This window comes from Durotheca rogersii (assembly GCF_024521655.1).
Source record: "Durotheca rogersii strain YMJ 92031201 chromosome Unknown GGS23scaffold_39, whole genome shotgun sequence".
NCBI classification, from domain to species: domain Eukaryota; kingdom Fungi; phylum Ascomycota; class Sordariomycetes; order Xylariales; family Xylariaceae; genus Durotheca; species Durotheca rogersii.
Window position 1 is genome coordinate 267,056 of NW_026251270.1, and position 26,038 is coordinate 293,093.

A 26,038-nucleotide genomic window follows, 5' to 3' on the forward strand; every position below is an offset into this window, starting at 1 on the left:
GAAGGTAGTTCCCCTTTTCCTATACCCGACGAGCTATATATCGCTACTATCCATAACCGAAACCTAAAGCTCCTTAAAGCTTTAGCCGATTCTTTCCTTGTCATAAGGTACCCCTACCTAACGAGGGTAACTAGGTTTTTACTAAATTCCGGAAGTCCCGAACTAAACGACCTTTTATAGGACCTTAAGAACCTAAGTAAGGTTCCCCGTAGGATATCCCCTTAGTCTTAGTTAACGTCGGAAATAAAGGTATTAAGACCTTCGAATTAAGCATAATTAAATCTAATAGTAGATTTATTATAGCCCGAATAGCCTCCTTTATCGCTATCTACTTCGTTATCTTCGTTTCCTTTAAAGGAAAACGTACTACTACTTCTTCGTATATCGAGTTCGTCTCCTTCTTCGTTATTCTCCGTAGCTTCGTTATTATCCGTAATAACCGACCCTTAAGAACCTCCGATCCCTCCGTAAGCCTTACCTAATTTAACGATATACGATCGTTTTAACGGTAGCGAGGCCGCGTTTAAATGGCTTATATTACTTACGTAGGCCTTTAAATTAGCTAGCTACTTAGTTCCACTAGCTTCTAATAAGCTTTAAGCCATAGATACTTTATATAAAGGAAAGATAGCGGCCTTTCTAAATCGTAATTCTTATATCCGGCGAGCTCTAGACCTCGCGGGATAAGGAATAACTACTTAAAACGATTTACTTATGGTTTAATAGCTCTTAAGGGAGAAATTCCCGTTTAAAATAGCTAATTAATCGGACCTACGAAACGAGGTCGTCGATATCTTATAAGGCTCGGAAGAATCCCTCGCTTCTTATTATACTAAGGCATAGGAGCTATTAAGGCGTACGGGTTCGAGAGATTTCCTCTAAGTCCTACGCCTAAACGATACCGATAACCTAATTGTCCTCGAAACCTATATACTTAAGTCGGTAATTACTCGCTTTATAAACGGTTTAAAAGACTCCGACCTAAAAAAAGAAGCCCTAGAAAAGGCCGCTTACGTATTTAGAGCCCTTTAGGAGGCATATAGTATAATATAAGGTTATTAAAAAGTCGTAAACCTAAAGAAAGAATAGCTTAAGGAGTAATAACTAAAGAAACGAGAGAACCTAATCGAACGTTTTATTATAGAAAAGATAGGCTTACTAGTTAAGTAAGCTATCGCTAACGAATACCCTAACTAGGTATTAACCCCTAAGGTCGCTACTACTACGACGCTACTCTAGCCTTCTTTAATAGTTCCGCCTCCATACATACGAATATAATAAACCATACCTTACCTAGTTCCTACGGCTTATCTACCATATCCTTCTTATTTATATCCGAATCAAGGCCTAATATAATAGTCTTAATAAGTTTCTAAAGCCTAGCTAGCCGCTTTACCTTAGGCCTTTAATAGTTAATAATAATAACCTTAGTAATATTTATAAGAATAGTAATCGTATAGTAACGGTATTAATTAAGGATCCGGTAACGGCTTTAGAAATATAATATCCCGAATAATCCCTAATAAAAGAACGTTAAAATATCCGATCGTTAACGGTTCGAAGGTCTTATAACGAGGAAAAAAAATATACTTTAAGTACGGAAGCCTTAATTACGTATAGCCTTACGAGGCTCCCCGGGGGTAGTAGCTAGCCTACTAGGAATAATTAGTCCTTAAATCGTTAATTTATCTAACCCTAAAGTAAGTAACTAAAATAGGTAGGAATCTCGACGTAAAATCCGCCTAATTCTTCTACGAGTAATCTTAGGAATAGGAGGCATTAAATTAGGATGCGGCTAAATATAAGTAAGCCGTAACTAACGAATTATAGTCGACGTCTACCTTAGCTACCCTTAATATTATTTTACTAGGTATTACTTTTCTAAATACCTAGTTATTACTTCTTATAGTTAAGCCGATAAGCATAGCAGAATTAAAAGCGGCTAGCGTCGATATTTAGGATAACCTAACTACCGAAGTACTAGAGCTCGCCTCCTTCTTAGGCAAACGCCGGTATAACGGTACTATCGTAGGAAAAGACGACGGTAAAATTAAGAAGAAGAAGAGGTCTCGTAAGGACCTTTAAACCATCTACGGAAAAAAAGGGAATCCTTCCTTTAACTTTAATATACTAGCTCGCTAAATTAAAGTTAAGTTAAACTTAATAAACTTATTTTAAGTATCTCCCGAATATACCCGGTAGTTCAGGCATTTCTCTACCCGTAAGAACGTAAAAGTAAAAGCTAGAGCCGTACGTAAGATCGTAGCCCTTAGACCTTCGTTCTAGCCTCGTCCTTACATTCTACCTAATCCTCTACCTCCGAAGAAAGGGAAGATAATACGTTTCGCTAAACCAAAACTAGCGGTAAAAAAGGAGGATAAACTTATTAAGATAAGTAATATACCTAAATACCTACTTAAGTTCCGAGTCGCTACGCCCTAGGCGTTAGAAATCGTTCCTTATAATACTTACCTAAATAACGTTTAAATGGATATAAACGGCGCTACCCTAGCTTCGAAAGCCGCCCCGGTTTTAACCGAACCCTTCCTATTAAAACCGGTTAGATCCTTTTATATAAACGCCGTTTTTCGTTTTAAATAAGACGGAGAATTACTTATATCTTATACTTTGCCCGAAAATACCACTTAAACCGACTAAGGAAGCGACATTAACCTTATATCTAATAAATTAATAAATTAGCTCCGTATTAAACGGAAACTCTTATATTACTTAGGTATTAGGCGTTTATTCTTATTAACCTTAAATAGTCGTCGCTTAGAAGTAACGGAATTCGTTTTATTTAACGTCGGAATATAAGGCATCTAAAGATCGGTATGGGTTATTATACGACCCGAGTCTACGAATAACGATACCCTTTTATTACTTAATATCCCCTAGCTATAGGATGTTATGGCTAAGTTCGATATTAAAGCTAGCTCCCTTACTATCGGCGATAAAGCAGCCGGTAAAGAGGTAGTATCTCTTTAGAGCCTCCTCTTATAACCTTCTACTACTTATAAGATAGCCCTTAAGGCCGCCGGACCTATCGTTAACCCCGTGGAGCATTTACGGGTACTTATTACTTATAAGTCGCTAATAATAAACGACGATAATAATAATAGTAATAATAATTCCTCCGATAAAAGCGATTTAGATAATAACGAGACGGGAAATTAAATCATTAGCTTAAACCCGAGTATGTCCTTAAACTACGAATAATAAGACCCGAGTATATCCATAAACTATAATTAATTAACGACCTTACCTCCCCGGATGTTAGCTTTTAGTAACCTATAGATAGACCCGAGTATATCCTTAAATTACGAGTAAATAGGACCCTTACCTCCTTTAAAGCTTATATATTAGATATCCCTTAAGAGCTTTTAAACTTACCTTATCGATCCTTCTTTCCTAGCGTTAACTAGTTAAACTTCCATGTTCTACGAATTATAGTAACGTCGGAGAAACGCCTAGCCTTTCGTTAAATGGCTTATTTCGCATCTATATTATTACTAAGAGACTTATTCCCTTTAGTAATTAACGAATTCTACCTATCTACGTCCTAAGTAACTAGAGCTAGATTACCTACGAGTACCCGACTAATTAGAGCCGTTACGTTTGGAGATAATTTAGCATTAGGTTTACGTTAGTTAATCAAATTAACCGCATTTAGAGATAATTTAATAATTTATTACCTAATTAGAAGCGCCGTAATTAAAGATAATTTAGCATCTAATATTAGTTCCGTACTACTAGAGTTAGCATACCTATTCCTAACTATTAGGCGAGTTAAACAGCTCCTATTAGTTACTAGTTACGAACTACCCGAGTAGGAAGCTCTTTATTAGCTTAATAAAGCAGGAGTAAAACTAGGTCCTCTTATTTCCTACGATCTAAGGTTAAAAATTACCTATGGATTATATACTTACCGTAAACTTATAGCTACCTTAGTACTAGACATACTAGCGACCGACCTTTACTAATATAGAGTTAGGTTACGGCCTAGCATACTTCCCTGGAATAGATCCAGACGAAAGAGCTAGACCCTACCCTAGAAATACTGGTTAGATCGTTTAATTTAGGAAGGGATTAAAGTAGGATAGTTTAAATTAACTAAGGTTATTAACGGTTACCTTTTAGACTAGGTAGCGTAACCCGTATTAATACCTAAGGATAAAGATTTACTAGACCTTAATCCCTAGGCCGAGCTACGCCTAACCTTTAACTATAGTTAGGTTAAAGAGAAAGTATTAGGAACGAACGTAACCTTATTAGCGGACGTATATAACCATTTCTTATACCTAGGCATTAGATCTTATTATAAACTAAACCTAAAATACGGATACTAATACGTTAAAATATACCCTAAAGATAGGCATATCTTTACATTCGCTATCCCTAGCTTTCCATAACTTCAACCTACTAGGATATTATAAGGGATATAGATAGCCGCTTTCTCGATAACGGAACTAATATACGTAGTCCTTAACGCTATCCTTAAACCATAAGCCGAACCGTCTCTTTTATCCTCCTCTTCTCTAGATAAGATTCCTAAAGGCGTATTTTATATAAACGATATCTTCGGTACTTATATTAATGTAGAAGAATAATAGCAATAGCTAATATACTACCTTCTACCTAGAATACGATAGGCTAAACTACGTTTATCCTTCGTAAAGATTTATATAGGGTTTATTAAAATACTAGCCATAGGAGTTATCTATTATATAGGCGGCCGCTTACGCATAAGGGAAGATCGAGCTACCCGTTTTCGTAATTAGCCCGTCCTAACTAACCAGTCGAAGGTAAGGTCTTTTCTAGGAGCTATAGGCCCTTGTCGTAAATGGATAAAGAATTATTTAAAGATCTATCGCCCTTTAATACGCCTACTTAATAAAGACGCCGAGTAGAAATGGAATACGATAAAGTCCCTATCTTTTAAACTAATTAAATTACTAGCATTAACCGCCGTTAATACCTATGGTTACGCTTTTAATCTACTAATATCCCTATATACTAATACTTCGTAATTTATAATAGGTTACGTTATCCTCTAACGGTAAAACGGGATCGATATTCCTATCTTATACGATAACTTTATATTTTCGAAACCTTAACGTAACTATAGCACCTATAAAAGAAAGCTTTATATAATGGTTAAATTCTATCGTCGGTATAGCTATATATTTCGGGCAAGAAACCGATCTACCCTTTTTACTAATTATAAACCCCTAACCTAATTCTTATCCTTATCTACCGTTAAAGGCATCTACGCTCGCTAGGCCTCCGAACTTAAATTACTCTATATATAGATTAAATATATCCTAGGAATACGGAATAAGGCTACGGACGTACTCTTACGTACTATATTTCTAGGCGACGACTACGAAAACGTAAAATACCTAAAGGCCTTAGGCGATTAAAACAACGGGCTATGGATTTAAAAGGATAGCGTAGGTAAATATAAATAATTATTAGCTTAATTACCTAATCTAGATCTATTATTAGGATCCCGAGGGCGGGATCTTTTACCCCCCTCTATTAAGGTAAACGCAAACGTAATTATAGCTTTAGTTTCGTTATCGTCGTTACCTACGGTTATAAAAGGACCTAAATACGTCCTTAAACTACATCTAAGACCCGAATACGTCCCTAAACTACGAATAATAAGACCCGAGTACGTCCTTAAATTACAAATAATAAAACCCGGGTATATCCGTAAACTATAAATAACCGAAATTAATATCGACGACTACTTACCCCTACCTACCGACGAACCCTAGATGCCCGATTAATAAGCTATTATATTTCGAAACTTTACCTCCCCGGATATTAACTTTTAGCCATTACTAACCTTATTAAAGCTCGCTACTAAAGCCTTAAAGCTCTTCGTAAAAGAATCGTCCTCCGAATAAGATAGATAGCTAAATTCTAAATAATACGGAGAAGTAATTAACCTCTTAGCTACCGGAAGAACCAAAAATATATATAGCCGACTTAAGGTACGGTTCCTACTTAATAAAGCTAAGGAATATAGGATCTATAAAACGTAGTTATAGCATTACTATCGTAAGATATGGAATAAGTATCTACTACCGGACGAAGTTTTAAACGCCTTTATTAAAGCTTACGACGAAACCGGTTACTTCTTTAAGTCGATTACCTTAAAACGCTTTTCCCGTTTAATCTTCTAGCCTAAGATAGCCGGCGACGTATCCGCCTATATAGATAGCTATCTACCTTACGTATATCATAAACCGACTAAACCGCTAGGCCCTCCTTTTCCTATAATAATTTACGCCTCGTTATAGATCCTTTCGTCTAACTTTATTAGTTCCTTTCTACCATTAAATTCAGGATACCGCTATATCCTAATAATCGTATGCTAATTTAATAGATACGGATAGGCACTACCTACCCTAGGTACTTTAATAGATAACGCGCTTATAGGTTTTAATATATAGCTCTTTAACTTAGGGACGAGGCCCCTAGCCTTCTACCTAGATCCGGGGTCCGCCTTTACCTTATAAAGGATATTATAACATCTTATATCTAAGGGAATACTAATAGTTAACGCCCCTTTAGGTTCCTACCGATTAATTAGGTTAATTAAGGTATTTAATAAGATCCTCTAGTAAGTCTTAAAGAAGACGGTAAACCTCCTACCTAAGACCTAAGAGCTACTAGATTAGGCTAGCTCCGTACCCGAAATAATAACAAAAATTAACGCGCGTTACGTTAAATCCCTGGGATATTTACCATTCGAAATACTATATAGAAACCTACCTATTAGTACCTTCGAAGCTAAGTATCCTCCATCCTATTTAACTAAATTAAGATCTACCCTGGTTAGCGGTTCTTTTAAGCTCCCTAGCGAATAAATATACGCCGATCTAATCGTAAGCCATATAGCCCGGATATAATACTATAGGGAAAACGTTTGGAAGCTATTTAAACGGACCAGGAAGAAGAGAGAGGAAGGTCTTAAGGAAGTAAGAAGGACTATCGAAAAAGGAGATCTCGTTATACTTTACTAAGACGGAAAACTACCTAAATTACGAGAGAAATAGATAGGACCTTTTATCGTAGGGATCCTAATTAGAAGATCGGCATTTTAATTATTATTATTAAATAATAAGCTATCGGGACCCTATTACTATCATACGAATTAGTTAAAGCTATTTAAACCACGGAAGGGTTATTTAAGGTTACTAAGGGATCTTTAGTTACCGTACTAGAGGAGGCTAAGAAGGGCGAGGAGATAAGCTATTACTAAAACCTATTTCTATTATTTATTACTATAATCTTTTAGAGGCTTTAAAGATATAACCGGGGGCGGTTACCTTTACCCCCCCCCACTAACTAAGTAGGAAGCCCCCTTTATTATGTAATATATATTATATAAGCAACCCTCGAGACTTAAAAGGTATTACCTAATAGGGATGCCCTAGATAGGAAGTTTTAGAAATCAAGCACGATTTACACCCCATCTAGCTGCTACCACCTATATAGGGGGGTGGGGGTACCGATAAACCGCACCCGTCCTGTTATAGTACATGTTAGGTACCTGATGTACTAAGTTAGGTTAGGAGGTACCTAACGTGATATCACATGCGGTACCTGATACCCAAGGCTAGGGGCCTAATGAGCTTGTCCGCTCTACAAATTTAGAGGGGGAAGAAACCTAGCCTAACCGGTAGGAACCGAGTATGGGTGGTGCCATCAACAAAATGTACACACCGCAGCCTTTAGGGAGAGTTGCTATCTTAAGTTACCTACCTGACCTACCTACTGATTGGGTGCGTTCTACCTAGGTATACGGAATGTCTACGACGACGAGGTCGCAGGCGCTCTGTTGGTCTTTTAAATACGTGGCCTAGGTAAATCGATCGCTCTACTTAACATCCCCGCCGACATAGCCTCGGCGACGGGGGAGCAGGCAGCGGGTTCGCCGACTTGTATATCGCCTTTAGGTTTTTATATCCTGGGGTAATAAATGCAACGGTTGGTATTTCAAGTCGCGATTGACAACTCGCTATTGAAGCCGTTATCGGCTCGCTCGGTGCTACACCTCCTTTTCGTGGGCGGGAATGATCCCGTCGCTGTTGACGCTCTGTGTGTTGGGTGACTTCTTAGTTGCGCTGGATTCCTCGACGGCAACTAGCTTTTCATCTGTCTCTTCCATCTCCTCTTCCAACGTAAGGTTGAGAACCATGCAGATGAAGGCAGTGACCGTGAAGCCGGTTTCCATAATTAGGACGATAGCATCGAGGAATCCCTGAAGATTCCTGTTGTCGCCGCTGTAGCTGAAGACGTTGGAGAAGTAGTTCGGAACCAAGGTTGCTATTCCACACCTGTGAGCCAAGAGGTCATTGCGGACCAGGGAGAAGGGAAGAGCTGGGGAGTCAATAACTAACCCCCAAAGCCGATAGATAACCCGGCGGTCAAGATGAATCTGTTTCGACGATTAAACGGGACTCCTTTTGTGATGATTGCAATACCCGACACGGACACGGCACAAAAGAGGAACGTTGTCATCCCGCCGAGTACGGCCGATGGAATAGCCACCAGAGCCGCAGCGAATTTCGCGAAGACACCCATGATAATCAAGAAAATGCTAGCCCAGAGGCTTGTCAGCTATGCACAGCATCTTCGAGGCGCCGAGGGCTTTCGCCGCCGAAGCTTACCAGCAGCAGTATCCAGCCGTGCGGTTGGCACAGCGTGTTAGTGCGATCACCCCGTTGTTCTGCGCGAAGGTTGACATGGGCGTGATAGTCATTAGAGCGGCGAGGATTCCGTTTAGACCATCAGCTAATACACCCCCTTGGATGCGGGACTCGTAGTTCCTGCCCTCCACTTCGAGGCGCGATACATCGCAGGTGGCGGTGATATCTCCGACAGCCTCGCACGCGCAGATTATGAATACCGCCAGTACCGGTAGCACCAGAGGCCCGTACACGGTCAACTTGAACGTGCGGACCCAGACGAATGAGGCGACTGGTGCGGCGTCGATTCCCGAACGGTCAAAGTAGCCAGTGGCTGCGGCGATAATGCAACCCACCAGGAGGCCCATAATGACGCTGGTAGACTTCATGATCGGAGATCCGAACCGTTCACACAGGATGATGGTGAGGAACACGGAAAAGCCGAGGCCTACCGCTCGCGTGTGTTAGCACCGGGATTTTCGGATTCTGGATCCTAGATGAAGCGCTGTGTCGCTTGTCAACGTACCGAGATACTCGGGGGAGCCCCATGGCAAGGCATGGGGAGCCCCGACGTTCGGGCAGAGGTCGAAGAAAGCGGTATGTGTCGCGTCCGAGCAAGGGCCGCTCCCGCCGGCCCAATTCTTGAATCCCGTCTCGACTAGGTGGAAACCGATCAACTGGGAGACGAAGGAAAGAAAGGGAAATTAGTTGTGTATTCCGACGTGGTTCGACAGGGGTTTGCTTCGTACCATCACCGTCGGCCCGGTAACGATGGGAGGAAATATCCTAAGCATAACCCTCGGGGGCATGAAGGAGATGAGAACTTCGAGGAGAGCGCAAACTGCGGCGGTTCCGATGAGGGCCCCGTAGGCGTCTGGACATGGTAGCTTCGTGCCATTGTCATCCGTCGGGCAAAATCCGTTGGCATACATTTGCGAAAATGCCCCCTGCGCGACGGGAATAATAGAGAACGAGATACCGACAACGGAGATCAGGCCCGTGCCGACGTAGTAGCTGGATAACACGGGTGAGATTCAAACCTAAGACCATGCATTGGCCACTCGCTGACGCGCGCGCACGTCGGCGGCTCGGAACGAGACCGACGCGGGGGAGGAGACAACGATTAGGAAAACGCGGGACTGACGGTGTCTTGTAAATGTGGAACCTGGTGATCTGGATGGTGGAGAGTATGCCGGACACGATCAGGGCAGTGGAAACGAGGTATTGCTGCATGTCGGGGGGCAGGTTAACGCCGGCTTGTCCAGACATGAGGATGGGAGGGGTGATGACACCGGCCAACATAGCCAGAGCATGCTGGAGACCGAGGAGGAGCGCCAAGACTACCGGCATCCGGTCATTCAGGCCGAAAAAAGGCGAGGCCCGCTGAGATTTCTTCATAAATGGCAGATTCGGCCGAAGGAGGAAGGCGTAGTCATAGTCGCCGAGAAGGCCCTGTCTTGTGAAAAAGGTCCTTCGCATACCAGCAACGCGGTCGCCAGCCGTCCGCTTCGGGGCCGGATGGGGCGCGATCTGGGACGGACCTTGGTCCTCGTCCATGATGACGTTAAATACCCAAGGGAGGAGATGTCTGTCTTTGTATATGGAAGAGAAACCGTTAGAGAGGAGGTATGTTGGGTAGGTGAGAACGTAGGTAAGGACCTCGGCAGGTAGGCAATGGACCTGTGTAGCCCCTAGGCTGAGCAGAAAGCGTGATGGTGGTAAAGTATATTGGATGGTAGGCGGGATACGATGAACACTCAGTGAGACAACTCAGTGATATACATATACATATCGAGCTGCAGGCAAGCGAGGACCGCGCCGTGCAGCCTTGTCGGGGGATTTAAGAGGTTTGTTATCGTTACCCTCGTAATCGTCTACAGGACATGTCGAGCTGCCTGCCTACCTACCTCCTATCGGCGGCCGACCGATTCGACCAGCTGCGATAACGAAGGCCGCACGTACAAGTTATTACTAAAGGAAGAAGGCAAGCTGAGAAGCTTTGTCCGCCCAAGGCCAGGTAGATGGCCTGTCAATCGAGGGACAGGGTTGCGAGCCGTCAACAACATGGGATATCCGTGAGTAAGTATGTGCGGAAATTTTTTCGTCGCCCTCTCCGTCTTGTCCTGCTTTCACCGACCCCCGGACTCGTGCACACCCTCCTGACAACGACTCCGTTCCCAGATAGCCCCCCCCCCCCCCTAAAGTGGCGCCTAAGGCGGGATGGTATGGCGGGTCCGAACTGAGACTTGCAGATAACACGCGAGGTTATCTACATACCTTCATACACTACTTGCCGCATTCGACGCCACATCATCCAACGATCTTGAATGCAATTCAAGCCAGAACCGTCGGAGTCTGGGCCTGCGATTAGCAACTGGAGATTAGCAACTGGGGGGGCCTCCCCATGTACACCCACCCACGTTACTTATCACACGGCCTCCTCGAGTTACTGAGGTAGTTTGTCAGAGATACTAGTCAGTAAGCCGCCAACGCTCTTTTAGTATGGTAGGTTCGCGGATAAGTGCGGTGCTAAAGCTCGCTTGGGTGGTTTATCTGAATGAAGCTCGCCACGCGCCGCCATCGCGCCGTCGCTAAGGCGTTTATGTGTAGATTTAAAATTCATGTGCCCACCCTGTTTGTGTGTTGCTCATCAACGGTTGACAACACGGGCGGCGGAAGGTCTCCTTTCTAGTAGTAAGGATCCCGGACGAATTAACGGGTTGTTGTTGTCTGGAGAGACGGCCTTTTCCTTCGGCGACTGAGGAGGAAGGGATAGAGCCCTCCCTAACCATAAGACGTTAGCAGGCAAGGCGGGTAGGTAGATACCTATTATAAAACATGGTGATAAATGCTGACTGGTTATAGATAAGACGGAGCGAAGGAAAAAATGTGGCGGGTAAACATCAATCCACTAATTATTTCAGGATTGATGCCGGAGGTACCTACCTATCTATTTATCTACCTGCCTAGGCATGTACGTAAGACCTAAGGTACATGCCGAGGTCCCTCACACCCTTGCCCCGATTTGTACGCTCGGTCGTGAGGAGTCAGGTACCTGTCGGTCGGTGCTTATGCCCCATTATCCTGACTACCTGTTATGCACGTGGCACCTGAAATGCATCATACCTCTTGTCTGTTGGTCAGTCACATCTATGCGGCGTCTGTCTGAGATCACCGAGATCTAAGACACCGAAGCATCCATCGCACGTGAACGTAGCCTGGTAGCGTCATACCCCCGGGCCGGTCGAGGTCCGCCGCCTCGCGGCGTGAATACGGACATCTCCCGAGGCTGGACGGGGAACTCCTCGATGCCAGTAGTCTAGAACCCTTGTCGTCGTCATCGCCGGGGCTGCCCAGGCGTATGTCACATCGGCGTGAGGACGGGTGGGAATGTCTGAAAACGGAAACCTCGGTACTTATGTAGTGCAGGTTGGCTTCGGCAAGTAGGTATCTCTTCGAGCACGCTGCGAGGGGCGTCGTCCGGTAGTACACGAACGGCTTGCCTGCCTACCTCGTAGAGGTACGGGCAGTTATTCAGCTACGTGGACGTAAGCAAGGCGGCCGCCTGCGAATAGTGCACTGCGACCATGGCCCGGCGATCTAGGCGCAAGGTAAGGGGATGGGTGCATTTGCACGCCTCGACACCCGGCTACGCGGCCTCGCTCTCTATCGAATACTGGCTGCGTCGCAGGGGTTCCGGCGCATAGTCACCCGTCGATTCAATTGTCGGCCGTTGTACAGAATCAAACCGTCGGCCTCCCGTGCAAACTTCGATATGAGACCGGTATCTGTCGGAGACGCAGAAGTTCCCGCTCCCTTGCTGCCCCCCTGGCAGCCGTTTGTACGGCCTGTGGGACCCGATCTCTTTTGACGTTTCTCACCTGCAACCACCCGGGCATCGTCGAGCTGTGTTTGTCCAGTTTCGACATGATTTGCTTAGCTTGGCGAGGGCGCGCCTCGCTGCCTGCGAAGACGACACCGTCGTATCGCGTGCGTATAAGTCAGATGGCACTACTGCCCAATCCGAGGCGCGTAGGCGGGAAGTGCCATGGCTTCGACCGCGATGGGTTGCAGGAGGAGGTGTTGCTTGTGACATCGATGGCGTGCGAGATCTGAGGTCAGCTTCTCGTCAGACAGAGCCCGTGCTTTCGGTCTCTACGACGTAATGGTCGCACCGGAGTGCCCTAGCAGAGAAGCATCTTCTGGGTCGGGCAGTCTCCAGGCAGCTGCCTACCGATATAGACCTTCCCCCGCCTCCCCTCCCCGCCCTTGCCTCTGCTGCTCTCCTCTGCTACCACCCCGCGAGGAAGCCGCTCCTAGGGCGTTCTTTCCGCGTCGGAAAAAGATACGAGGAAATCCAGCCATCTCAGCAGGAAGCAGGGAGTCGATGACGCAGGGGGCCGCCCTTTGCTGATCGCGGCTGCCGGTCGGCGGGACCTCGAGAGACCGGGCCGTTCGTGAATGCTGCGTGCGTTTGTTCCATTCCGCCTGCTACCTTTGTCGACGCTGGGCCCAAGCCATCTACGTAAATCGTAGCTCGGGCTCGTCATATTTGTTCGTCTGTAAAACCCTTGTGGCCCTGACCAGTTTAAATACAGGTCTCGCCCCCAAACGTCTGGGGAGGTCCTGTCATCGGAAACTTGTGAGCGGCACCATCATTGACTCCTTCACGCGAATTTTCCCGGCTCTCGACCCGAACGTACTATACCATCATGTCCTGCAGGCTGGCAATAACGTCGATGTCGTTGGGGCGTTGCTGTGCCGGCCATTCGCTCCCGCGTAAGCTCGACATGGCGGCACGGTATGGGTACAGGGGCATCGAGCTATTTCACGAGGACCTTTTCGATATTGCGCAGCAGCTTCCTGGAGGGGCCACGACTGACAACCAGCTCGAGGCAGCTCAAACCATCCGTAGGCTCTGCTTGGACAGGGGGCTTGCGATTGTGTGCCTCCAGCCGTTCGCGCACTTCGAGGGACTGCTGGACCGCCAGGTGCACCTGGAGCGCCTCGGTCAGCTTTCGGTGTGGTTTCGGCTCGCACGTGCCCTCGGCACCGATACCGTGCAAATTCCATCCAACTTCCTGCCGTCTTGCGAACTATCGGACGATGTCAGACTTGCCATCGCTGATCTGAGGAAAGTCGCCGACATGGGCCTCCAACAGCAGCCACCGATCCGGTTCGTCTACGAAGCTCTGTGTTGGGGTACTCGCTGCGACCTATGGGAGCAGAGCTGGGACGTGGTCCAGGCCGTCGACCGGCCGAACTTTGGCCTCTGTCTCGACACGTTCAACATTGCCGGTCGTATTTACGCGGACCCCACCTCGCCGACTGGCCGCACCGCCGACTGCGACCAGGCAGTACGAGAGTCCATGGCTCGGCTCGTAGCAACTATCGACCTCGACAAGGTTTTCTACGTGCAGGTAGTCGACGCTGAGCGCCTCGTTGAGCCGTTGGTCCCGGGCCACAAATTCTGGGACGCCAGCCAGCCGGCGCGGATGAGCTGGTCCCGGAACTGTCGGCTCTTCTACGGCGAAGAGGACCGTGGCGCGTATCTGCCCGTCGCCGAAATAGCCAAGGCCATATTTCAGGGCCTCGGATTCGAAGGTTGGGTTAGCATGGAGCTCTTCAACCGGAGGATGTCTGACACGGACGAGGTAGTGCCCCAAGAGCTGGCCAGCCGGGGAGCTGCTGCCTGGGCAAAACTTAGCAGGGACATGAACCTGAGAGAGGCGGTCCCGGCTCCAGAGAGAGTTTCTGCGTCGCTTTAACGTGAGAGACACATGTATCTCGGCGTCAACTTTATCCTTTCTTGATAGAAAAGAGACACGGAGGATACCCGAAACCGCTACCCCGCACTGAGTGGCGGGGTAGCTCCGCGTGGGTCGAAGTTCAAGGCTACGGATGCGCCCGGGTTACCGCAAACTGCGATCGCTGTTATGGCTGTAGTGCTGCGTATACATCATTGAATCTTGCCTGGAGGCTAACTAGAGGTAGCACATGGTACTGTGCGGCTACGTAACAGGTGGGAGAGAGAAAAATGTGCCTTATTACGCATGTAGGCGGATATGTGAACGTACCTGTGGGACTGTCTTCGTTATAAGAGAGACAGTATCCTCACGTGTCCGGACCCAGGCTACCTCCACAAGGCCAATTCACGCACCTCCCGGCTGCTCGGCTGGGGAAGACAGAGCCGTGTTTCGGCGTCGGGTGGTTAGGCAGCTGGTCATCTAGTACAAGAGGATAACGAAACGCTGACTGTCGCCAGTATCGCAGAAGCCAAGGCTAGGGGTTATCTCGACTAATCCAGGCCCTGGATTCGCAATACCCCGTGAGCTCCGTGTGGTCCAAGCCTCGCGTTGGCTTTCCCCTTTCTCCTCCTCTTCCTGCGACTTCTAGGCCCCTCGTCGCTGCTGTCCGAGTTGTCGTGCAAATTCCTGCCTCGATGCTTGGCTTTGCCACTATTAGTCTTCTCATCATCATCATCGTCGTCGTCGTCGTCGTCGTCGTCGTCGTCGTCTTCTTCTTCGTCGTCATCATCATCCTCATCCGATCGGCTTAATCCGCCTACATCGCTATCCTCTCTGGACTTGGTGTCACCATGACTTAGCAAAGGCGATTCCTGCCAGATTTTGATTGTTTGCCCCCCACCGCTTATCATCCGGCCTTCGCAGTCAAACCCAAGACCGACTACTGCCTCGATGTCGTCGTGACGCAACAGGGTCTCGACCTCTCTCTTCCTTAAGTCGACAATGCGCAAGCTGCCGTCTCCCACGCCGACGACCACCTTTTTCCCCCTAGCCACGCTGTCAGGAATCTGCACGATGCAATCGAGGCTCTCACCACCTCCCTTCCCGGGATCAACAATAACACGGTCTTGTTGGTCGTCCCACGCTCCCTTGTCCCACAGCGTCAGCACCCCGGTTCCGGTGCCTACCGCGACGATCCCGTTGTCCCGGTTCTTCTTGGGTCCCATACCCGGGATGAAGGCTGTGCAAAGGAGCTCGTCTTCCTGGTCATCGCTACGTACGAGGACCCCTCTTCGAATATCTGTGATGGCCAATGTCGTGCCGCCGGTGGATATCCATTGTTTGCTGTAGCCGCTCGTGCTTTCGAGGGAGGGAGGTAGCGCGGTGAGGCTCGAGACGAAGTCGTCGTGGGGAAAATGAGTTTGCTGTGGTTTGGAGGCCGCCAGGGCGCCGTCCCGCAGGTCAAGGATGTGTAGCGCGCCCGAATCGCAAGCTAGAAGCAACGTCTGCGGCGACAGGACGTGGAGGAGAGTCGGCGAGTCAGCGATCGACTTAGTCGACGGGATCGCGATCTTGGAAGCGACCTGGCCGGTCGTCGGGGAGAAGTGCTTCAGCAGGGAGTCGGTGCCGGCTGAGTAGAGTGCTGTCGGGACGCAAGGCATGTTAGTTCCTGTTCTGACCGCACGGTAATAGTGCCGAAGACCTGAGATGCGAGGGAGGCGGGGGTTGGGTTTAGAGGGATCTTTGTTGTCGAGACCAACTGACCGGAGCCGTCGCTGCTAAAGGCCAGGGTACGGCAGCTGCCCTTGTGCCTCCGGGTTCGCCATATGGTTTCAATGGCCCCTCTACCACTGGATAGCACGCTGAGGTCGGTGTCGTCTTCGATTGAGCGGTCAGCGGCAGGCAGGCGGAAGCATTGAACATGGCCGGTAGAGAGGCCGACGCCTAGAAGAGGTTCAATTGGGTGAAGTGCCTGAGCGAAGAGCTCGGCGCTTAGCGGCAGCGTACAGAGATTCTCGAACATGGTGACAGGCGCCGATTATGCGCCGCGACGGAGATTGATGTGGTTGTTTTGTTTTGTTTTGTTTTGGTTCATCAGGTTTGTCTTGCTTTCGGCAGGTCGGGTTGGCCTTCCCCTCTGCAGATGTAAACGGGAACCAATTGAACCAATTGAGCAAGGTACGGAGGAATGAAGAAGGGATACAGAATGGACTGTACAAAAAGAGCGAAAAGGAGGTTGTTGAGACATACCTCTACCTACCTAGGTAGGCCGGTGTGCGAATTTATCGTGGTGCGCGTCAGTCACCGGATAGACCCTGTAAAGTTGGATTTCAGAGGTGCCGACCTCCAGGTAGGTATACACTTACCTTAGGTACCTCATACTCTACTTCCAAGGTACCTTACCTGTCGATAGGTATGCATATACGTAAACGATATTATGCAGGTACCAGGGTTAGATACATCCCCCTATACCTGCCTCCTTACTATCCGGAACATCGTCGAGCACCTAAGTAACTAAACAACGTCGTTCCCTTTCCTGCATTTTAACGATTCTACCGACCGATGTGCGAAGTAAAAAGCCATAACGACTTCGGACTTCGCTTCCACGATATACTCACCTGCCGCTCTTTCGGTTCGAAAACTGCGAAAAATCTATGTCTGCACATAACACCGTACCGTACTCGTCGACAACGGCCCGATAAGTCTCAGTTGCCATGGTTCCCGCCCTCCTGCTGAATTTGCTCGCCATATGGCTCTTTGCCATGGTGGACGCCTCGGCGGCGACCCGCCCGCGGAGTATCATGTATCTCACCGGCCAGGCTCGTAGTTCCCACCCCCGCTGAAATAGCTCATGGTCCGTGATAATGTTCTCTCCGGCTAACGGCGGAGTGGGAGGCAGCATCCCGTAACGCCTGATCCGTCTCTCAGCTCGTCAATTACTCACGTAGCCTTGGCTTTCATGAGCCCTGACCTCTTCCACCAAGATACCGGCGAGTCCTCATGGCCGCTGTTTATGAGCGTCTCTGAAGCTCGCTCGAAGTTCCGAGCCGGGACCAAGATTATGGTTGCTATCGGGGGCTGGGGAGACACGGCCGGCTTCGAGGCTGCCGCACGTACCGAAGACAGCCGGGCAAAGTTTGCTCGCAGTGTTGCCTCTATGGTCCACGATACGGGAGCCGACGGTTTGTTCACAGATCCCTACCAGCATAGCCCCTAGTCTTGTCGAACGGTCCTCACGGCTAACCCTGCTTTGTACCTGGCAGGTGTCGACATAGATTGGGAGTATCCAGGGTAAGTACGATGCGCCTGGTGGCCGACGGATAGCACTGTTGACAGACTCGGAAATATAAGGGGTAACGGCGAGGATTACAAAACGATCCCCAATGAGGACAAAGCCTGGCAAGTAGCCGCATATCCGGAGCTGCTCGCTGAGATCCGCAAAGCTCTGGGCCCTGATATAATCATATCGGCAGCCGTGCCTGGTCTTCCGAAAGACATGCTCGCCTTTACCGCCGAGACCGTACCCAGGATATCCGAATCTCTCGACTTCCTGAACGTAATGACCTATGACCTAATGAATCGGCGCGACAATGTGACTGGGCACCACACCGGAGTCCAGTCTAGCCTGACGGCTGTGCGTACATACATAGCTAACGGTGCTGCCCGTGACAAAATCAACCTCGGCTTTGCCTTCTACGTCCGATATTTCCGTACCGGGAACGCGACTTGCCTGCCGGACCCGATCGGGTGCCCCACGGGTCCTATGGAGGATCCACGAACAGGGGCTGACCTGGGCAAGGCGGGCTCTTTTTCCTGGCATGATGCTGTCCCCCGAGACGTCAGGAGGTCATTTGAGAAAGCTCTAACGGAGGGGCAATACGATCAAGTTGGTGGTGGTTACTGGTATTGGGACGAAATCGAAGCGATTTGGTGGACATTCGACACACCTGACGCTATCACGAAGAAGTTTCCTCTTATTATCGAAAGGGAGAAGCTAGGCGGCGTCTTCGCGTGGGGATTGGGCGAAGACGCACCGAGGTGGTCACACCTCAAGTCTCTAAATGCTGGGGTGGAGGCTCTAGTAGGCAAAGAGGAATTATAATTCCTCGGGTTACTTTAAACGGCATTTACCTATGACAGGATGGTCACGCAAGAAATCAAGTAATTGTTATATCATACTCCATGCTGTCCTCTGGAGCGTATACCACACACGCCTGAGATATGATGCACCTATTACGACATACGTAGGGGTTGCTTCAAGGTAGGGAGCCATTCGCTTGAGATAGCCTCTTAACTTGCTACGGACATATAGAGCTCTCTGCGTGAATAGTAGTGTCCAGGGCGTTATATACGCAGCGGGAGGGGCGGTATATGTGTTGTGTAGGCTCTGAGAATGGTGTACCTTCTTCAACCTAAAGTCCTCATATCCGTGTGCAGTTCGTCTTCTAGAAAAGGCCAAAGCAGTTCGCGTAATAGGTAACAGTCGCAGACCAATCCGAGAAGATCCCAAGGACTCCAACCTGGCGCGCCAGAACGTCGACGAGCCTATACATGTCACCATCCGTGTGTGTGCCATTAGCGATAGTCGAGTAGTAGTAGTCATTGTTGGCGGCAGCCTGCGCTAAGGGCCCCGAGCGTTCAAGCGACCACGTTAGTATCTTGAAACCCAGCTTCCGTGCCGTCGTCGCATAGATCGAAGGGACGTATTCATTGTTTGCCCCGAGGATGACGAGATATGGCAGCGGGGGGGCGATGACCTTAACGCCGGCCTGTTTGTAGAAGGTTAAGTTGGCGACCGCGTCGGGGAAGGTCTCGGGGGTGTCGCCGCTCTCGTCTAGGAGTACGGCCTGTTCGCCGAAGGCCGGGTCAGCGCGTAACCAGTAGGCGACATCTGCAAATACGAAGCTTTGCAGCCAGACGCGCGACGGGTCGATACCGGCGGCCCGATATTCATCGATAACCTGCTGCGCGTACCTCTCCTGCGTGTAGTCGCCATCGAATGGCATCGGCACGCGCGGCTCCTTGAGTTCGGTAGTGAAATCCCGGCCGTGTGAGTCGACGAGCTTGATGAATTCCTTGTGCGAGAGGACCGTGCCGCATGTCGAGTAGAGGTCGGTCCGCCATGACGGCGTGCCGCGCAAGAAGTCCTCGGGTGTGGTGGCCGAGGCGTTGGACCCGTCCATCTTCCCGCACAGGGACTTGAACTCGGCCAGCGTGATATCGCTCGTGCAGCACCTGGCGGTTGCCGGCGTACCGTCCCGCGCAGGGGTGAAGGGCGTCGTGCACTTAGCGCCTAGATCGGTAGCGACGATATTGGTGGTCGTGTGCAAGTCGCACTGGTCGTGGCGACAGACGAGCTCGCGGTCGCTCGTGAAGGCCACATCGCACTCCTGAATCCCAGCGCCCATGCGCGTACCGGCCTCGACGGATTCCCGCGTCTCCTCGGGGAACTGCAGGCAGGCCCCGCCGCGATGACCGATGCTGAACTTGGACGGCCAGGCTTCCATCTCGGAGCAGGCAGATAGCCGGTCCTTGAGCCAGCCATCATCCATGTCGTTCACCAAAAACTGCGGACGCGGGCCAAGGTCCGCATTGCGGAAGGGATGCTGGTGCGGGGGCTTCCACGGCCTCGGCTTCCACCACGGCGCGCTGTTTGGCAACGCGGACACTTCGGACGCGACCGAGACGGCGACCAGGAGGGAGGATGTCTTGATACGCATGGTAACGGGCTGGGGCTGGAAGTCACCCACGTGTCAAGCGATAGCAGACCACGAACGACATTGAGACGAGGGAGGGGACCCGACACGACCTGGGGGTCGGACAGGCGGACTTTTTATTAGATTTCAGGTGGCCGGGAGGTTGGCAATCAATGAAATTCTGAAGGCCATCGATCCTTTCGAGAAAGGGATTGTCCAATGAGAACGGATAATGAAGGGGCATGATGCAGATCGTAACGCATCAGGGACCTGCCCTGGCTGAAGGTGATAATGCTAGCTTCCAGCCGGCATCGGATCCTACCCGCGATGCGTACCTACATAAAATGCTGAGCTAGTGATGCTTGCACACCCGTGAGGCTGGGCTTCGACCTATTACGGGTAGTAACTAGGCCGTCCGTAGTAATCCAGACAGGGAATGATGTTCCACTCTATGAGGAACCGGGAATGCGGGGAGGATCTTCTGACAGGCAAAACGTAACCATACCGAGCTGAGCATTAATCCACGTGGTACGCTATGGTACCCGTATACCTGCCTTTATAGGCCATTATCGCTAATAACCTACCGGGGGCTTTATTTGTAAAGGAGAGCTACTGTGGCACCTGAGCAATCAGGCATCAAGAAAGGAGCCTTGTAACTAGTGGAATTGAAGAAAAACACGCAATAGCTAACTATTCGTAAAATGCTATATTTAAGCCCTTTTAATAGTTTAGTTTTTATACATTTAGTTAAGTAATGAGGCTTACCTTTTAACTCGTTTTACGTACCTTATAATTAAGGTAGCGAGGCTACGAAAGAAACTACTAAAATGTATAAATAGTTATTTACTATAGGTAAAATGCTAGTAATATAGCTATTAATCGATTAATTATAATTAAAGTTATTTTTAGTCTTTTAACGATTCTACGAGTCGTTTCCGATATCTTACGATATCTTTACCGCTAGTCCTAAAGTTCTCCCTATCTAAAAAGCCGAGCGCCGAATCTAATAGCAACTTAAAAGGCTTTATAAGTAATGTAATTACCTATAGTAAATTAATAAACGATACTTATAAACGAATAAAGCTTTTAATTCGTAATCTCTGCCTAGAAACAGCTTCTCGTATAAAAAAGCTACGAATTAATATCGATTAAAGTATATAATAATAACTATAAAAATATTATAGTGGTACGGTAAGATATACTCTCTTGATGCATTACGTAATACGTTACGATAGGCCTTATGCCTATATAGAGTAACCATAGCTCCCGTAAGTACGAGACATACTATGCTTATTATCTAGTTTATTACCTAGCTAGATTACTATCTTTACTATTTTTACCTAAATTAAAGATTCGTTTTTACCATTAGATTCGTCGTTAACGTATAAGCCCGGGAACTTTTGTAATGATATTACTACTACTAGGATAACGCTTAGCCTTTAAATATCGATAACGCCTTTACGCTATCGATACTACGATATAATACGACGACCGGACCGCGTTTATACTGATTAGGATAACCTTTGTATGGTTATTTATCTATTATATAGAGATACCCGTAAAATCCGAGAAACTTTCGTCGTAATATTAACCGCCGTTAGGAATAATACTTAGCCCTCGATACTAACCGCTTTCCCGAACCGCTAATAATATAGTATATCTCGTACGAGTAAATAAAGCTTATAGCGATTAAGGTAGCCCCCTTATAATTATCTACCTGCTATATAGAAGACGTACGAACGCCTTAATATAAATTATAATAACCTATATGACCCGCTAGTTCCTTACTAATACTAAAGGCGGATGAAGGCTAATAATAATTATACCCTAACCGACCTTATAATAGCTTCTTTTTTCCTCTAAACCTATTAATCGATATAAATTAAATATATAAATACTGATAACTTATTATCCTAAAGGTATTTTAGGATACCTAGGCGTAGCGACTCGACGATATAATATACGATATAATATAGATATTTATATTAATAATATAAATAAGATTAATAAACTAATAACTACAAGTAACCGATAGTTTTAAGGAGAACTATGAATGAATATTAATAAGACTACATAGATATAGAGGATTAAGGAAACGGAACTAAAGTCGAGCTAATAAGTATACCTATATATAAGCTAGTCTTATATTACTAATTAATAACTAACATGGCGAGAAGTACTAATATAGGCGTAAGACGGCGCCTAGCGGTAATACCGCTAATATTATTAAATAGCTTCCGTTAGATCGAAACCGGCTTATAGTTATAACCGATATCGTATTTAACGCGATCCTCTACTCGGGATTTATTCCTTATACGTATTACCTTAACGAAGGTTATACGTTAGGAGTTCTAAACCTTAATAAGAGGAATTATTATCGATTTATTTATAATAGTTAAACTATTAGTCTAGGGAATACGTATCGTACTTTAATTAGGCGTTAGCCGATTAAAGAAGCTCGTATAATACCCGGACCCTATCGATTAGGATAGTATAATAAATAATAATATACCTATACTAGAGAAAAAATATCAGGATATAAATAATAGCTATCTTACCTTTACCCCTATGTTAGATAATAAAACCCTTACTACCCTCCTTTTTATTTTATACCTCGTACCGTTAGACTAAACGGAGTCTATAAATAAGAAACGAAGTAAATCGCTATCGGGACCTAAAGTAATAAAGATTAAACTATTAATAAAGACCTTAAGAGTCGATACTAGCTTTCCGCCTCTATATCCGCCTGAAGAGAAGGAGGACGACGATAAAACTCTTATTTAGCTACCCCTTACCCGCGGCTTTATACTTATTCCGCTAATCCTTATGGTATTATCTTAAAATAATAATAACGAGGCCTCTAATAGCTAGAATATACCGGTAGTTACCCCGATTATCGTAATGCTAGTTATTAGATTCCTAAACCCTACCGATTATCCTAGGCTTAAGTTTAATAAATATAACGTAACTTAATAACTAAAAAGGATAGATCGATTATTTAACCGTTACTATTTAAGCGACGACGATAAGATTAAGTAGATCGGCGAATAAATTACGATTAAGATTATTAGGGAGCGTATTAACGACGTTACGAAGGATTAAACGATCTAAAGAATTATCGTTATAGCCTTAAAGTACGGTTTTAGGATTACCGATAAACTAAGCTAAGCTAACGTTAAACGTAAACTCGTATAACTAGAACGAAGTAACGTAATTAACGATCCTAAGGCGATCTTTACGTATCTTATAAACTATAAACGTCTTTCTAAGCTCGTAAATAATAACGGAAAGCTTCCCTAGAAAGTAGGATACTTAACCGATAAACTTCGGATATTCCTAATTATAAAGTTTTATAAAACGGGAGATTATAACCATAATAAGGTTAGAGATATCGATTACCGGACTTTTTATATCGAGCTTTATAAGTAAGCGGAACGTCGTATAATAATATAAATTACCGATAGAACCTAAGCCGAGGAACGACGATAGTAGAAAACGGTAACTTTCGAAGAACCCGAGAAGCCTATAATGTTAATAATTTAACGATTAGCGACTCCTAACCTCTAGATACCTCTACTACCGCCTTCCTCGTAACTTAGACCTTCTTACGGCTACCTAAGTACTAGTTAGGAAGTTAGTATATAGGCCTTCTACGACCGACTTAACGCTCTAGAGATAAAAATAACTTCGTAGAACTACCGTTAAAAGAATAGCTTTTATAAGCCTAGGAATACGTATAACGCCGATTAATAATATTAATAGGAAAACCCGTTCCTAATAAACGCGGTTCGGAACCTAAGTCTTTATAACCTATAAACTAACGAAAGAACCCTAGTAGGTTTTAAACGTAATACTATGTTAGACTATCGAAGCATACGTAATAGGATTTTATTAACTTAAACGAGTAATTATAAGGAATTTAAATACTAGTTCTATAGTACTTTCGATCGGCTTTATAACTATAGCCGCTACCCGTTATTAATAAATATAACCTAGAATCGGTTCTGCTATAGGAATAAAGAGCGACTATACTACCTCGAGAATAGAGACCCGAATAAGCTAGAATTAATACTAGTCCTAGGATCGATTATTACCTAAGCTAAGCGTAAAGGAGAACCGATCGCTTACTATATCTTATTTTACGTATACTAAAGTAAGGAATCTCTAGAGTAGGTACGTAGGATAGCATACTATTATTTAGCCGGAAAGCTAAAGCTTATATCCCTCGACCTACGATACTTTAAGAGCGAGGAAGTAATATTAAAGTAGGAAGAGATACTAAGAGCTATATCGGAAATTAACGTTATTTAAATAATCGAACGTAAATAGAGCTACGAATTATACGAAACGGGGATCTTAGGTTATAGTTAAACGAAGGGCCTTATTAACGATAAGGATATCTACTATTATAAGGGTATTATTAAAACGAATCTAATCGAAGTTAACGTAGTTAAGCGAGCTAGAGGTTCTAACGGCGAGTATATCGAAAGAAAAGTACCCGATTAGGAGGATATAAAAGTCCTATCGTTATAACCTAGGCGTGAACCGACCAAAGCCGGTAAGAACGCTACTTCGAATATAAACGATTAAGCTAAGAAAGCGAAGACTATTAACGAATTATTAAGAGAGTTTTAGCTAGATAAGATTAATAAAAATAATAGGAAACGCTTTAAAGTTTCGTAGGACGATTTAATTAAATTTATACCCGGGTTTTCGGAATAGGTAGTTAAGTACCTTATAATACGCGTTATACAAATTAACGAAGGTTAGCCTAAGGTTATTAAGATTATAAAGGAATAAATATAAAAGGATCGGGAAGAAAGCGTTAAGATATCTAGCGTACCGTAAACTACCGCCCCGTTTATTAACCCTTCGAATAAAATATCGGTAAATTCTATTATCGCGAAGGATATTAAAAACTATATCCGGCTTTTTCCTAAGCTAGTAGTTAACGTAGGACCTAACGGGAACGAAGCTCTCGTATCTACGGTAATCGATATAAGGACGTAGTTTAGTATAATCGTAGAAAGCTATATAAAGAAGTAACGTCTTTTTATAACCGGTACTAAGGCGATATAGCGAGGTTTTAGATCCTTTATAGAAACCTTATGTATAGGAATAATCGACAGTTTTATTTAACTTGCCGATTACTACCTTCGCTTACCGATTTACGTCGTTAAAGATAGGTTCGTTAGTTACCCCTTATTACTTAATATAAACTTTATCTTTTAGTCCCGTATGAAACTCGAATTTAACGGAAGTACCTTTATAGGAACCGTTAACTTTAGCTCGGTCCGGATAATGGTCCCTTTCGTTATTAACTTAAGAAGCGATACGTTACTAAGCCTTATATTCGGCGATTAGGAAAATTAGATACTATTAATACCTTAGGTCGCTTTAATAACGTATATAGGCCTAAAAACGCGTTCCTAGCCGAGTACTTAGAAACCGACGCTAGCCTTTAAGTTAAAATTAATTATGCCTACCTTTATAATAACGATATAGAGGTAATACCTATCTCCGAAGCTAAGGATTCGTCGGCCTTCGAACTTAGTCTGGATAAGGAAAATAAAGCGATCGTTAGATTAAGTAACGAAGAATTCCTTTACGTCTTTAGTAAAGCCGTTACGAAGGTAATTCGATATACGACGTAGGAATCGAAATAATATAAGCGAGACCTAGCCCTTATTTCGGAATTAGCTTACTAAGCTAAACGTACGTTTTTAGTTAATACTATATATAAGCTTAAGTCGCGTAAAGTTTAGCCCGTAAATAACGTACCGTTAGACGGTTAGATACCGCTAGGAATATTCGATTAAAAGGATTAGGTAATAAGAAAGGTTAAGTCGAAATACGAACCGCTAGAGGTATTATAACGCGATAAACTTTA

General features: G+C 45.8%; 5 protein-coding genes across 5 annotated transcripts; 2 read left to right on the forward strand and 3 right to left on the reverse strand.

Annotated features, from left to right (window-relative positions):
• Positions 1–7,378: 7,378 nt before the first annotated feature.
• On the reverse strand, positions 7,379–10,938 carry GGS23DRAFT_587974 (Xanthine/uracil permease). The gene is made up of 7 exons (XM_051517521.1): positions 10,365–10,938; positions 9,850–10,297; positions 9,455–9,719; positions 9,232–9,382; positions 8,688–9,153; positions 8,418–8,617; positions 7,379–8,343 (listed from the first exon to the last, which is right to left on the reverse strand). Exons 2-7 carry the CDS (start codon positions 10,260–10,262, stop codon positions 8,066–8,068), a joined length of 1,773 nt encoding a protein of 590 aa, XP_051367722.1. The 5' UTR covers positions 10,263–10,297; positions 10,365–10,938; the 3' UTR covers positions 7,379–8,065.
• A 2,058-nt stretch (positions 10,939–12,996) lies between these two features.
• GGS23DRAFT_349117 (xylose isomerase-like protein) lies at positions 12,997–14,738 on the forward strand. The gene has a single exon (XM_051513119.1). The coding sequence runs from the start codon at positions 13,418–13,420 to the stop codon at positions 14,471–14,473; it is 1,056 nt and encodes a 351-aa protein (XP_051367723.1). The 5' UTR covers positions 12,997–13,417; the 3' UTR covers positions 14,474–14,738.
• Positions 14,588–16,838, reverse strand: GGS23DRAFT_616793 (WD40-repeat-containing domain protein). The gene is made up of 2 exons (XM_051520807.1): positions 16,217–16,838; positions 14,588–16,094 (listed from the first exon to the last, which is right to left on the reverse strand). The coding sequence occupies exons 1-2, from the start codon at positions 16,473–16,475 to the stop codon at positions 15,004–15,006; spliced, it is 1,350 nt and encodes a 449-aa protein (XP_051367724.1). The 5' UTR covers positions 16,476–16,838; the 3' UTR covers positions 14,588–15,003.
• A 67-nt stretch (positions 16,839–16,905) lies between these two features.
• Positions 16,906–18,629, forward strand: GGS23DRAFT_588000 (glycoside hydrolase family 18 protein). The gene is made up of 4 exons (XM_051517523.1): positions 16,906–17,271; positions 17,352–17,634; positions 17,716–17,743; positions 17,804–18,629. Exons 1-4 carry the CDS (start codon positions 17,167–17,169, stop codon positions 18,552–18,554), a joined length of 1,167 nt encoding a protein of 388 aa, XP_051367725.1. The 5' UTR covers positions 16,906–17,166; the 3' UTR covers positions 18,555–18,629.
• On the reverse strand, positions 18,630–20,575 carry GGS23DRAFT_588002 (glycerophosphoryl diester phosphodiesterase family protein). Its single transcript, XM_051517524.1, has one exon. It carries the CDS (start codon positions 20,170–20,172, stop codon positions 18,898–18,900), a length of 1,275 nt encoding a protein of 424 aa, XP_051367726.1. The 5' UTR covers positions 20,173–20,575; the 3' UTR covers positions 18,630–18,897.
• Between the last annotated feature and the right edge of the window lie 5,463 nt (positions 20,576–26,038).